Source organism: Corvus cornix, chromosome Z (assembly GCF_000738735.6).
Source record: "Corvus cornix cornix isolate S_Up_H32 chromosome Z, ASM73873v5, whole genome shotgun sequence".
Classification (NCBI taxonomy): Eukaryota; Metazoa; Chordata; class Aves; order Passeriformes; family Corvidae; genus Corvus; species Corvus cornix.
The window spans coordinates 38,611,350-38,626,359 of NC_046357.1; the positions used below are offsets into that span (position 1 = coordinate 38,611,350).

A 15,010-nucleotide genomic window follows, 5' to 3' on the forward strand; every position below is an offset into this window, starting at 1 on the left:
AGAAAAATGTATAGCAAAGGTAGTATTACTGCCTAATCCTTCCATGATATGAGACCATCTATAATGATACTTACAGTAAACCTGTGGGACCAACTGGGCATATTGCAAAATAAATTTAATAAATGTAGGTTTTGCAAAGATTTCTTGGGGGTAAGAATCTACCTTGAAGATTGGGGGTTGGGGGACAGTGTGTGTGGGAGTGGTGTGGATGAGAAAGAAGGTATAAATGCTTTTGTAAGTTTGAGATTCTTCTCTGTTAAGATCATCTACTTTGCATGATGCTTAAAAAAAAAAATCCCTATGTATTTGCAGAGTAGCATGTTTATCGTTCTTCCACAGGTATTCCATAAACCAAACGTGGACCCAAAGTCACACTTCTCTGTGCTTCCTTCCTGATGTAACTGACATGAAATGCCAAGTAGTCAAGTCTGGTTTATTCAATGAATCTGCGCTACAAACTGACACAACTACAGGTATAATGGAAGTCATAAGAGCAAATCTTACTACAGTATCAGAATATACAATAATGTCTTTAGCACATGTAATTAGTTTTCCCAGCAAAATGTGTGTATTTATTACAAGTATTTTTTTGGTTATAATTCAATATAGTTTTTCCAAGTTCTGTTTTTCTTTTCCTTTCTAAAACTAATGTTAGTAACCTCTAAGTAATACTTACTAGCCAGAAAGCAGTTAACTTATCAAAAAGCTAGTTAGATATAAATCTTTGGTACTGCTTCAATGAAAGAAAATGGATGCTATTATCTTACCAGAAATACTGAAGTGATTTCTGGAATATTTTTCTGCAGACTTAGGGTCTTGGAATGCAAGTGCATACCATCCTTTCTTTTCCTGTTTAGACACATGGCAGGGAAAAATACTCTGCTCTATTCTTTCCTTTTGATTCTTTTACTTCATATGGAAGAACTCCACACAGTCAATATTGCAGAGCACCACCTCTTGAATACAGCATGTATTCCAGAATTTATAACTCTATTTTGCTTTGTTTTTTTCAAGGTGAAGAGATTGACAGCCTCCAGAAAATCCATGCTTTTAACATGGAGAAGTTAAAGAATTCGGAGTTGAGACTTGCTGAGGCTGAGCAAAAAATAAGAGAACTTGCACTTAATATCAAAAGGAAAGAGGAACTTATTAAGGAATTAGTAAGAACAGGTAACTGGCTGCTGTAGGGATACTGGACACTGTAGGGAGTGAAGATGTTCAGAAACAAAAGAAATGAACACCTGAAGTCCTGTATGTCTTAGTCTTTACATAACTATCTTAGATAAGAATACTTTTAACAACCTAAAAATTCATAAATTTTGCTAATTACTTGCTGTGATTGCACTGAAGGCTGTAAATATTGATTACAGCCTACTCTACTATGATATGAAGATTATTTGTTAAATATTTTTTGAGCTTTATTGATTATTGCTTTTATCCAACAGTAGTGTCATTTTTAATGTATGGTCAGTGCTACTGATCTCTTTGTAGACATGTATTTGTGACATAATCTCTAGGATAGGAGAGAAGATACATCACTGTATCTTCTATTTCTGTCACAGTAGAAAAATGGGAGTCAGAAGTGGATGAAGGAAAAGTCAATGTCCCTGCTAGCCTACATCCCTTACACATCTGCTCCTGACACAGAAACTAGCCTTGCGATGACAGTGAAGATCTCTTTCTTCAGCCTGTTCAATCAAACTCTTCTCCTTTGCTTACCTTCTCTCCAGGTTGTCTCAGAAAGATTCTGTGCCACCCCAGATTGCCTGAACAGGACAAGTCACAGAGTAGAAAGACAACCCAAGAGTATTTACCAATTATTAAGCTGAAAGTTGAGTAATAAATAAATGGCATATTCTTCTGTAAAACAAAACCAAACAAAATTATGAAGTACAGGAGAGCCACTTTGCCAAAATCTACAGTAGGCAGAAGAATTTAACTCTGGCACTCAGATGGCACTTTATTTGGTGGCATGAGGTGACTCATGAAAAGTTCAGATTTAGGACTCTATCTCTATTTCAGCATTAGAAGTGAACTGGAGTTTCCTTTAGTGTTGGAAAATGTATCAGAAATTACTGATTTAGCTAAAGCAAATTAAGTAACATTTCAACTCCAAAAGTGAGTATTACATTTCAACTGATTATCATGTTGGTTTTAAACTATTTGTATATGCTGTCTTTAAGGCAAGGATGCTCAGTCTGTAAGCAGGCAGTATTCTTTGAAGATAACTAAACTGGAGCAAGAAATTGAGCAGGCCAAAAGAGAACTGGCTGAAACGCAAAAACAGCTTCAGGAGCTGGACAGTAAAGAGCTGAGAGACATTCCTGAGAAAGTCATGTTACAAAAAGAGTGCCAGAAGAAGATGGAGGCAGCTAAGTTGAAAGTGCAGGTACTTCTGATCTGACCATAGAGATTTGCAAATCTCGGTCTCACTGTCATATCTGAACCTTAACACTCTGCTTGTAAAATTCTTAGCAGTTTCACACACTGGAAGCTGGTTGGATTGAAGTAGATAGTGAGAAACTTAATACTATTTTTATACTCAGAATGCTAGTTAACATGTACTTGGTTAGATACATAAAATATCTTCTTGGTATGTGAGAAGCTAAGAAAGTGGTGGGAGATATGAGATGTCTGTACATCATTGTATATAGTCCAACAGAAGAACCTATCCAAGGGAGGGTATTACAAATTTACTACTTGCCATAAATAAAATTGATGTTTTATGAAAATAGTATATAAATTCCACATCTAAGCAAATCCCTGTGATGCTTTGCAAGATCAGGCCCAACACAGGCATATTTGTTTGACACTGACTTTCTATTCTTAAGTTCTGCTACATCTAAGTTAATATCCTGTGTAGGGCCAGCTTAGGTGCTCTGTGCCTCTCGATCCTAGAATGGCAGGTCAGAAAAGTTACATACAGCAAGAGATAGTTGGCTTATCAACTTGAACTCAGGACCAGCACTCTGACACCAGCATTCTGGCACCAGCATTCTGACAGCATTGTGTCACTGCAAATTTTCTAGAACTGTGGTTTCTCCTAGATTTTAGTACTTTCACTGTATTGCCAAGCATGAACTGTACCTTTTCACATTGTTTAATTCTGCCTGTGCCAACTTTACCAGATAGCTCAGAAACTACAGCAATAGCAGGTGATTGTTTTGGGCAGAAGTTAGTAAATCTTGCTAACCCTAAGAATTCAGTGAAATAAAGAATGAAGCTGAGTCATATTTTAGTTACAAGTTTTCCTGCTCTTAAGCTGAAATTTTACATGAACATTCAGACCTTACAGAAGAAGCAGCAGGACACCAAGAGTTTGGCTTCATTATCTAACCAAAGTGAGAGAGAAGCAAGAGAACTTGAGCAGAAAGTGGCTCAGATGAAGCATCAGCAATCCCAGATACAGAAGAGACTGTGTGAGGAGAGTGAAAAGAAGAAGCAACTGGAAGCAGAGCTTCAGCAGGACCAGCAACAAATTAAAGTAGGTTTCTTCCTGTTTCCTTATGACAAAGAATAGGATGAATAATTTTTGCCCCTGCTTCCTCAATAAACTACACTGCCAGGCTTTCCCTAATTTTCAATAATGACTTAATGACTTTCTTGATAAAAGCACCAAAGGAATTGTCTACAAACCTTTTACATTAATCTGCATTTTGCCTTTCTCTTTCAGTTTTGTTTTTTTTTTAATTACCTGATGTCTAGTTCTGAATTGCAATTTTATAAATAAATTTAGAGTCAGTATTTCAGATTATATCTTGTGGGGACTCTCACATGAAATGCATTTGACTGACTGATGTAGGAAGAATGATGTTTTTTATTTGTTCGTAGGAACTTCAACTTAAGATGGAGCAACAACAGAAGATCCTTAAACTTAAGGATAAAGAAATTGCTGCTTTTAAAAAGAAGAACAATAACTCAGTGGGAGCTCCACAGAAACTACAGGTAGTTAATCTATTCCAAATCTGTGTGAGCCCTGAAATAAAAAAATCTTTCTTCATCCCTAGTCATCTATTTTTGTAAACTGTTTGGAAGAAGAGTATTCCATCATAGTTTTGTCTTTTTTTTTTTTTTCTGTAGCCAAAATTGGGAGTATAGCCTAGAAGCTCTTGTAATCGACTCTTTTTGAATGAAAGAAAGGAGGGCCTTTAGTGTCTTTTTTTTTTTTCCTATAATTTTTCAAAAATACTGATTCAGAAACCTGTGAATTCAGCAGGTTTGGTTGTCTGGTAGCTTTGAGGGTGACCTTGATGTGCTGTGTTTTAAGGGTTCCATGGGCTGTTCAGGCATCTTATTTTGTTTTGGTTTATACTCTGACATAAATTACAGTGTCTGGTTTTGGTTGTTGATAACAGGGTTAGAAAAGTATGTATCCTATGTAGCAGTGCCACCTACATTATTTCAGATGTGGACACTGGAACGTGAATTACCCTAAGTCTTTAAAGGTGAAAAGAAATTTTAAAAGTTAAATAAAGGAAACTTTTTAGCCTTAACAGGAATATATCCACTGATAAACTGTGGCTTCAGAATAAATTTATAATGGACCATGCTAGCAGCATCAGAGCTGTCATTTACTGTCTTTGATTCTTTCAACATTATTATTTCTTGTCACTGTTTTTCCACAAAGAGCTGGTTTTGGGCAGCTATAATGCAATGAGGATAGGCTAGCTGAATTCTCATAGTATCATCTAGACCTGGTTGCTGTGCTTGGGTAGATCACATCTATTTATTTAACTAGTTTTAAAAAAGATATTCTTTAGAAAAGATACTGCATCTGATACAAGTTTGTTTATATGAGATGTAGCAATGCAACATTGCTTAGGCCTCTTTTAAATCTGTCCAGTTTCTGTATTATTATGAGTATGGATTCTGTTGCAGAACTAATACTGACATTAGAAATGTTAATGTCTATCAGTTTTATCAGTAATTCTGAAGAAAGGTAAAACATAGTCATAAAATTCTGACTCAAAATGTCCTGGTTAACACTCTCTGGACCTCTCTTGAAACTTTAGAAATTAGAAGAGCAGAAGAAGTGGCTGGATGAAGAAATGGAAAGAATTCTTCAACAACACCAACAGTTAGCAGAACTAGAAGAAGATTTAAAGAAAAGAGAAGCCATTGTAGCAAAAAAAGAAGTGTTATTGCAAGAGAAAAGCCAACTGGAAATCAAGAAAATGAGATCTAGCCAGGTAATTTAAGAAAAAAACCACAAAACTCACCACAGTCATAGGGCTGATTAAAAGACTGGTTGTGGGGGAAGGCAGAGGAGGCTGAAGCCAAGTGACCTCCTGTGTCTCTACCACTGTAATGTAAATACTATGTAGCTTGGCCAATCGACATTTAAAATGTAATTAACACACACAATCATTTTTATTCACTTTTTCTCCCCAAAATTGCAACAACAAAACAAACAAACCAAAACAAAACAATTCTGAACTGTGGAATTCTGATATTGAAGAGCATTAAATTATATGATATCTATGATATCTTATTTATGAATATGACTCAGTCCTTTTGCAATCTAGAGAACACAGCAGGGAAATATCTTGCAATATTTATTTCTCAGTAGAAAAAGTGAATACAAAGTATCATTGTTATGTATAATGACTAGTGCCTTTAATTTTTATTATGTAGAAAACTGCAAGTTGAGAATTTTTGTTTTACTGGCTTTTTTCTATGATATCTGTCCACTCAAAGCAAATGAGGTCCCATTGCAAGAAACAAGCAATTTTTTTCACTTCATAATGTGACGGTGTCACCTACTTTTTTCTTACTGGAAAGGAGTATATAATTTTTGTATCTGTGGTTGCTGTGGTTTTTTTTAGGCTTTAAACAAAGATAGTATGAAATTGTCTACCCGCTTAAGTATGCTGGATCAAGAGCTGTGTAATAAAAGTATGCAGCTTCAGGGCAGCACAACTGAAGACAAGTCAGACATTTTGGAAAAAATTCAGATTCTCCAAATGGAAAGGGATCAGCTGCTCAGAAGGAGAAATAGTATGGATGAGAAACTGAAAGACGGTAAAGTGTTGTCAACAGAAGTAAGTAAGCACTTCTGAGATAAATACAGGTTTTAGGTATTGTTTGATAATAAAGCATTCCAGTCAGAGACTAAAATGTCTCCAAATATCAGACAAGCTAGAAATGAGGAGCAGAAGCAGGGTACTTTTGTAAAAAGCAATGTTAGAATACTGCTATGATAGCACCAGTTATGTACCATCGAACAAAGTTTAAGATCAGAGGAACACAAGTCAGATAGTGCCTTGCCAAACTATTGGTCTAAGAGTCATGATGAACTGTAAGTTCATCAGTTTATCACAGGCAGGTATTTTAATGTCAGGATACAGAATAAGCAATGTTCTGATGCCCCTTGATTTTTTTCATAGAATCTTGTGAAAAAGCAAACTTCACCTGAAGGACTCCATATTTTTACAGTGAAAATAAGTCATATTACATGGATGGCCCATTACCTGGAGTTGTTCAGTATCATTATGTTGAAGAAAAAAATAAATTCATAAAAAATGCACAGATTACTTTCAGGTCTTGAGAAGCAATATGAGATTATGGCTGAGGTGATAATGTTCCAGAAAGATCCCTACTTGCCTCACTCATCAAAATTTGCAGTGCTTCAGGCCATGCATTTCTGCCACTTCCCTACACAAGTTATGGTCATCAAACTCCTTACTGACCTGATCAATTCATTAATCCAACAGAAAGCTAGTACATCCAAAAATAAAAAAATAATAGCAGAAGTCAAACTCTGGTGAGGATGAGGGAAGGATATAAAGAGAAACATGACTTCTAGTTTTGTGATGAACCATTTGATCAACCTCTGTTTTGGGGTAAGAGTGCTATGGCAGGAATAGACAAATGTTCTAGCTTTGCACTCTATCTGCTATCTTCCCCACTCCACTGTCTGTGCTACAACTAGTTCATCTTACCATTAAGTTTAGTTTCGCTCTTGAGAATGAAGTTAAAGATCTCTTGAAAGATAATTCTGAGCTTTTTTTTTTTTTTTTGAAAGATCTCACTCATGTGTTTCTCTGTAGGAAGAACATGTTCTTTTCCAGCTAGAAGAAGGAATTGAAGCCTTGGTAGCTGCAATTGATTACAAGAATGAAAGTATTCATAATCGCCAGCACTTACTTAGGTCATCTTCTCAGAGTCTTTCACAGAGCAAGCATAATGTAATAGGGAAACTAGTTTCCTTGTCTGCTGCTGAGCTCAGAGCTATCATCATCAGTTATTTCAACAAGGTTTGTTTTGGCTAATGAATAATATTTTATCCCATTTTCTATTACTATTCTAGATATTGAGATGGTGGCAAGAAATAAAAATAAATTTAAGAAGCTTTTGGTAAATATCTCTTCAAATTACATAGATCTACTATTAAATTTTTTTTAATTTTTATGTTAACCTTAATAGGATATTGTGGGTTAAGTTTGTATATCTTGTTTTGGGGTCATTAGCTTGAAAGGTGCTGCAAATCTGGAAATTACCTTGCTGCTTTCCAGTGCTCTGCGTTTCTAACTTATGGAGAAACAACATGTTTAAATAATGGTGTTGTATTCAATTTCTTCCTGATTACAGGCTTTCAGAAAGCTCCATAAAGCTCAGGGTACTATTTCTAGTGTCTTTTTCCTAAATCCAGTATAAACTGATTTTGCATACACTCCCTGCAGTGTGTGCAGCTACATGCTTAGGAATCATACTGACATCTGGAAACATAAATATTAAATGCATTAGGACATGGTGTCTTTGTGACCTTGGATGAACCTTTGGTTATTTTGTAAACAAGTTGTCTGTGGGATGCAAGTTGGAAGTTTTTCAGAATCTGGAAAGCAATGCTCTTTCAGTTTAAATTTTGCACAGGGTATTAAAAAAATCCACTAGTCCAGGTGATCAAAATGTATGCATTCAGTTCTGAAGTGTCAGCTCATAGCAGCGGCAAGTCTGTTTCCAGTAGAAGCTTAATGACTTGTAGAGATCCATTGCTTTTGTATGTTTTAATCTATTAGGCTGAAGGATAAAGGGTTTTCTTAAAATGGTTTAGTAAATCAAAATAAGTGTGTTTCTTTCTAAGATTGTTGGCCTACGTGAGTCTGAACGAAAATTGCAAGTGCAGATTGAAGAACAGGAAATGAAGTCCATACACCAGAAAAACACAATGCGTGAATTAGAATCTGCACTTGAACACATCAAGTTGCAGTGTGACAGACAGCTGACTCACCAGCGCCAAGAACATGAGAAAAAAGTACAGTTTCTATTGAATCATTTCAAAGGTATTTTCTTCCTGGGCAGGGATTACACACCAAGTATTGTCTTTGGTCATTAGCAGAGAAATACTTTATTCCAACTGAAAAAGAAAGAATTAGGTTCAGAGATATACTTTGGCTGTCACTAATTCTAATGTTATGTAGGATGCCAAGGAACAGACAATGGTGTCTGTATAAATGGAAAACTGAATATTTTTTTAAAGCGGTATCAGAATTGTTGTATTTTCATATTGAATTTACTGATATTGGAAAGTCGTAAGATACTGGTCCTGCTGATCTTGATCTTCAAAGTATTATTAAAACTAAAAGGTGGGGTTGGCACAGCCTTTTTGATCTTATTTCATTTAAAACATGCACATTGGAAGCAAAGTGCCATCAAGATACTCTGTTTAGTTGGACATCTTGATTTTTGACACAGATACTTGATTCTTAAACTAGTTTTATTTCTCCTAGAACAAAATAGTGAAGGTATTGCAGAAACCCTGAAAGGGTATGAAGTAAAAATCCAACAACTGGAAAAAGATTTATTTTTTTATAAGAAAACCAGCAGAGAGCTGAAGAAGAAATTGAAGGGCCGCCTTGGAGAGTCATCTGAATAACTATTGTCATCCACTAAATGTAAGCATAGTATCTGATAATGTTTATGCAATTGTCAGTAGACCATTTGAAGAGTGGTGAACACACAGAACTATGTCTGTCTGTAAACCACCGTATTTTTACTGAATTAACTGTTCTTCAGGAATATATTCTACCTCTATCCTCATTTCAAGTGAGAGACATTTGTTTATAGCTGTAGCTGTAGCAGTGGTGTGACAGTGGTTTAAATTCTTGTTCTGCTTTTTCTGGGTTCTAACATAATTTCAGCATCTACAACCTCGTACTGTTATGGTTAAGACAAAAGAATTTTGCTATCTGAAAGCATCTGAATGGTATTGTAACTAACAGCTTTGTCATATGCCACACATTTGATTTCTTAGAAGTTTCTGGGCGATTGTCAATGAAAAATCCACACTTTCAGTTACTAACTTACCTTAGCTACTTACTAACTCAAGCTGAAAGAGAGCACTTGCACACTTGAAGGGAAAAAAGAAGTGCTTTCTATTGTGACTTTGTGCTTTGACATAAAAAACCCCCAACCAACTGAACAAACAAAATACAACACCAACTGCTAGTGTAAGTTTTTAATTGTTCCATGTCTTTCTTGCCAGAATCCAGATGTGCAACATAGCTATTCATGTGGAGGAGAAAAGAAGGTTCAGTTTCATCACTGTTTCTGTTGTCTTATACCTCTCAATGCCACCACAATATCTCACATACACAATACAGTCTTCTTGACCTGTTGGTGTTTCTTTTTAAGGCTCAGCAATACTGGTTCTTCTTCCCAACGGATGATTCTGTTTCCTTCCAGTCAGACAATGCCATGTCTTCCTACAGAGAGATGCTGATCACATAGCTGTACTCCAAGAGTGAATTAAGGCTCAGCCCTTTCCCTCTAGGCAAGATAATGAGCCTACAGATTCATTGCTATGTACTACAAAACTGTGAACATGAATGTTCTAGAGACTGGCTTATAAATGAGCATGGGAATGACTATTCTAATATACAAAGAAGCATGTAGTGTAGGATATGTATCCATGTGGGGAAACACCTATCCTTGGCAAATTGTAGCAGTGGGAAGAAGGGAGAAGACCCCTGTGAATTTCCAACTTTTTCTGATACATATATTTGCAAGTTTTATAAGAAATACTCTGCATTTAGTTATTTTTCTTTTTAATACATTATGGAACATGTTGCTATACAATGTAATAAAACCACATCATAATAAAATACATTATATAATATATAGAGAGTATATATATTATATGTATATTATATATATATAATAAAACCACATCAAACATAAATACCGAGCTTTAGAAATAATAAAATCCGTGTTTGTATATTGCAGTCAAATTTGTAGAATCTTCTGTGCGCTGTACTAGTATAGCTGCTGACTGTTTTTCAATATATGAAGAATTTCATATTTGTCATGGTTCAGTTGTTTTAAGTCTGCTTACTAGGATACATGATAAGTTAGAATGCTGAGCCTTGTATTAACAGTACCTTCTCAGATGAGAGTAATGGCAAGTACCTCTGATGTTTTTGTAGATGGTGAACTTTTTGAATAGAAAGGGCAAAATATGACGTGCTGATAACTTTTTACCGTGTTCATGCTGCAAGTTACTGATGCTGTAAAACCATGTTGCCTACCTATGTCAGGCACTCAGAGAAGTTGTAACTTTTAGTTATTTATCTGCTGATAAATTTCATTTTAGATAACAGCGTTGGTGTTAAATTATCCAGTTAAGAGGAAGAAGAAGTTGCTTCTGAAGAATTCAAGTGAAAACAGCTGTTAACAAAGTTCATGTCTTTACTAATTACAAGTAAAAGTACTTTTTGAAGTATCAGAGATCTCCCAGTCTGTTCAGTGTACCTTAACCTATGAATAAAAATAGAAATAATTAAAAATAATTCTATACTATTTTACTGGATTTTGTTACAGTGCCAATTCCTCATAGAAATTTTTTGGGTTTTGCTTTAGATACTATCTAGACAATGGTGACATGGACTGAAAACAGGGAGAGAAGGTAATTTTCCTTAGCCATTGTGCTGAATAACAGTATTGTGTAATTATTAACGAACAAATCTTTTCTTCCTGGTGGTGAATCACATTTCCAATTTCAGTATTGGACTGAATGTAGTTAAAAAAATGTACATAAATATTCCCAACAATATGTAGCTCTTAAACGCAAGAAAATCTGAGTAGAATTTAAGAAAACAAATAGGTTGGAAATAGGTTTTGGATAACAATATGTTTTGGATGCCCCATTCACAGAAGTGTTCAAGGTCAGGTTGAACAGGGCTTTGAGCACCCTGACCTACTGAAAGATGTCCCTGCCCTTGGCAGTGGGATAGACTTAGATGCTGAAAGGTCCCTTCTGACCCAAACTGTTCTGTGATTCTAAAATTTTATGGTCTGTGTCTTGTTTATACCTACATGGCTTTCAGATGCAAAATGCAGATGCCGGCATGTGTAACTGCCATAGAAAAAGCTCTTCCCTGTTAAGTGTTAAGGAAAATGCCATGTGTTGTTCTCCAGAGCTTGTCTAGTAATAAACAAGTCCTCTTGTACTACAAAGACAAAACTCAAACATTTCTTTTGTCCCATGTTAACTGTCACTGAATGCAATATGGCTATAAAAATGCATAATTGTTTGTGCAGCACTGAATGCAGTACTTAATCCTGGGATCTTACTTAGTGATAGTTGCTGAAGTGGAACATTACAGAATGTTAAACTATGAGTAGGAGCTGGCCGATTAGGAGCAGATTAGAAAACCTCTGTCGGTTACCTGGGAAACAAGCAGAGAATGCAGAAGCTGGAGGAAAAGAATGTCATACATGAAATCCCTATTTGTGCTTGGTCTTTGCATATTAAGTGCTTTAATTAATTAATTTTGAGTTAAATATTTTTAAATTGAATGTTAAAATTAACCCATCAGCCCAGGTACAAAAATCAAGTTCGTTCTCTCTCTCTCTCTCTCTCTCTCTGCAGGCTAGCTGTGGTGGATGTTGGTGCTGGGCATTAAAAGCCTTACTCCTTTTAAGGAGCCTTTAGTAATTTTTTACTTTTGAACCAGCCAAAAGCCAGCCCAGCACTGCAAGTTCTTTTTCTCTACCTGAGGTCTAGTGCTGTCTCAGCCAGAAGATCTCAAATCCCTGCACTCCTGGGGCATACCATCTACTGAGCCATAGGATCCCAATTTTTCATATTTTTCTAATTTCTGTAATTTTTCAATTCTTCTGTTTTCAATAAATTAATTTTTTTAAGAGTTGTCTCATTTCTCACAAGAAACAGAGAAGAGACTGAAGAGTAGACAAAGCAAAATACCTGTAAGTCCAAAGAAGACTTTTAACTGAGTCTTCTTTTTTTAAACACACTGTAGCACTAAGCCATTTCCAAAGCAAAGTATGTGTGAAGAGAGCACTTCACCTGAGTGGGCAGCAGGAGAGGACAGCGGGACAAAAGTCTTTATTAATAAAGGTACCATGAATCTGTAATGCTGTTACATCTTATTACTGACTTCTGAAAACTAGTTCCATGAAGATGCTAACAGTGAAATAAGACTTTTCAAAGAAATGAGACAGTGTAGCTAACAGTCCACAATTATTTAGATTTCATTATAATGCTGAAAGTCTTACTTGCTTACCTACTTACTCAAGGTACCATTATATTGCTAGGTTATTTTTACAGAGAGTAATTTGATTTTTCTGCATTGTAGAATAGAAGCCAAAATCCAAAATTACCTGCTATTCTATAAATTTGTCTTCCCTTAAGTTTTAATTTGTCCACCTATCCCTATTTGACAGATTTGGTTTGATGTTTTTTTTTTCTTTTAGGACATTTAGTTAAAGCTTCACCCAGCCCCCACCCTGTCATCCCCCACTGCAGAACTTACCTGTGTTGTTTCTTGTGCTATTGAGTTTGACATACTTAAAAATTAGTTCGTATTATGCTTGCTGATTAGCAGAAGGAGTTCTATTTAAATGAAACCAAAATTGGATTCTAAAAGTGCCTGTTGATGCCATCATAAAAAAAGTCCATGTGTTAAAGAAACACACACGTTTCTAACTTGGGCAATGCTGAATACAGTTCTCATTATTCAATACAACTCCTTCCCCTGTTCAACACTCTCTGTATTAGCCTGTCCAGTACAAAATTAGTCTAGCCAATATAAATTACACAGAAATTCTTCAATCATCTGATTTATTCTCTTCCATGTTGTTCTTAAATTCTTTCTATGTCTCTTGGAAAAAAACCCAAGTATTTTCTCAAATCTAGTTCCTTTTGCATTTGTAATAACTGAATGTTCACAAAGATAAAGCTTTTTCTGTAGCTGTTGCACTTTGTTTCAGGAAGGATACTCCTCGTATGCTTTCTTTGGAAAATTCAGGAATTACTTTGATATTATTTTCTCGCAAGGAGTCACTTTAGAATGTGACTGTATGTGAATTGGCAGTAGACAGCTTTGTTATTCTTCTGATTTCCTGTACAAATGTTCAACACTATTTTGTATCTGTTCTAGTTACTTTGAAATAAGCTGTAAATTTTATGTGTTGCAACACAATAAAACCTTTCTTTTTTGAAAAGCTTAATTAAGAAAAAAAAAACCTAACCCTCATAACTAAGGCTGAGGTGAGAAAGCCCGAATAAAGATGAAGAGAAAAAGGCTCTATAATTTACTGAACATTGAAAGAGTTTAGACTGCATAGATTCTGTGCTACCCTTAAACAGGCAGTTAAAATTCTGAAATGAGAGGAACATGCCCAACAAAACAAAAAGTTCCACATAACAGAGGTTAGGAAGGAGACAAAGAGGCTTGTTGGAAAGACCAAAGCACAGTGTACATGTAGAGAGGAGCTGGAGAAAAGAATTCTGGGACGGATATACTAAAGACAACTACAAAACTTTGAATATGATTTTTGTGAATCAAACTAACAAAAGTAACTTGGGTAAGGGCAAAAATTGTGGAGTACAATTGGAAAATACCTGCTAATGGATCAGGATAAGGAAAAGGATGATTCTTTTTCCTAGACTTTTGAATGAGTGATTCTAGGCAAGAACTAGAAAAGCAATCACTGAAAAACAAATCCCACTGAAAGTCAGACAGGAGGATTTCATGTATTAGAATTATTGAAGAGCTGACAAGGATGTGGCCTTCTGGTTCAAACCTAACAAGGGCATGTGCTTGAGATTTGCTTACTAAAGGCAGAGTAGCCGCACAGGGAGCCCTCTATCCACAGCAGGATATAATTGCTGTCTACCCAGTTATGCTTTAGCACAAAGCTTTTTTAATTTAACCCCTTTAACGGAGACTAAAACAAGAGCGCTAACCTTTGTTCAGTCAAATCAAGAATGGAAAACAATATATAGAATATCTTTTTAATGCCATATGAAAGTAGAAGTCTATACTTTGTGTTTGCGATTGAAGCACAGACGCAGACTGGCAGGGGATCTGAATCGTTTATTTGAAGGAATGAGCTGGTTTTCTACACTTTTCTAAGGCACAGTTATTTCCTTACGTGGAAATCCTCACTATGTGCCCTATCCTGTGTTGCCACATTAGCAACACACTTCCTTCTGTGGGATGATCACTTGCTGTTCACCCGTCTATCAGCTCCCGGCAGGCTCCTCTCCGTACGGGTCTGGCACGCGACACCTCCTCCCCGCAGAGTACGACGGAGACAAGTCTCTCTGTGCTGCCACGTGCTCCTTTGCAGGCAGGTTTTACAGCTCACAACCTAATTCTATCTCATTTCTCCCCATAATTCCCCCTTTTTTGTTTTATACAAGTAAGAATTATGGCAGTGATTAAACAGATAGAACTTTGAGAAACAATGTAAAGTTGTCTAAAGCGTTTACCATCACTCACAGTCTGCAGCTTGCTGGAAGCTCCTGTTTCACAGTGAGGACTTAGATTTTGAGGTGCCTTGTTGGGGTCTCCCCCCCTGCCATGGAGCCCTGGGGAGGAGACACGAGGTTTCCTTGCCCCTGATGAGTCTCATTTCCCATTGGTTGGTTTGTGCTCCCCTGGGTGGGCAAGGACCCTCGGGTCCTGTGACTGCGGAGTTCCTGGGGAGAGCCCCAGCCATGCGGCTGGAGAAATAAACATCTCTAAACATCTACCACGAATCT

At 36.3% G+C, this 15,010-nt stretch overlaps 1 protein-coding gene across 9 annotated transcripts in view; it reads left to right on the forward strand.

The window, feature by feature from the left end:
- Positions 1 to 12,003, forward strand: part of KIF27 (kinesin family member 27) — a 29,598-nt gene extending 17,595 nt beyond the window's left edge. For 7 of the 9 annotated variants that reach the window (XM_039566983.1, XM_019288431.3, XM_019288430.3 and 4 more), the window contains 11 exons: positions 340 to 473; positions 1,015 to 1,170; positions 2,184 to 2,389; positions 3,287 to 3,484; positions 3,832 to 3,945; positions 5,013 to 5,189; positions 5,826 to 6,041; positions 7,050 to 7,256; positions 8,084 to 8,282; positions 8,730 to 8,894; positions 9,485 to 10,787. In XM_039566983.1, the coding sequence (XP_039422917.1) occupies positions 340 to 473; positions 1,015 to 1,170; positions 2,184 to 2,389; positions 3,287 to 3,484; positions 3,832 to 3,945; positions 5,013 to 5,189; positions 5,826 to 6,041; positions 7,050 to 7,256; positions 8,084 to 8,282; positions 8,730 to 8,875 (1,753 nt within the window). In that variant the 3' untranslated portion in view covers positions 8,876 to 8,894; positions 9,485 to 10,787. Of the gene's footprint in view, positions 1 to 339; positions 474 to 1,014; positions 1,171 to 2,183; positions 2,390 to 3,286; positions 3,485 to 3,831; positions 3,946 to 5,012; positions 5,190 to 5,825; positions 6,042 to 7,049; positions 7,257 to 8,083; positions 8,283 to 8,729; positions 8,895 to 9,484; positions 10,788 to 11,869 lie in introns of those variants that run through there. The other 2 variants (XM_010403706.4, XM_019288428.3) reach the window with 2 other exon arrangements.
- The last annotated feature ends 3,007 nt before the right edge of the window (positions 12,004 to 15,010 follow it).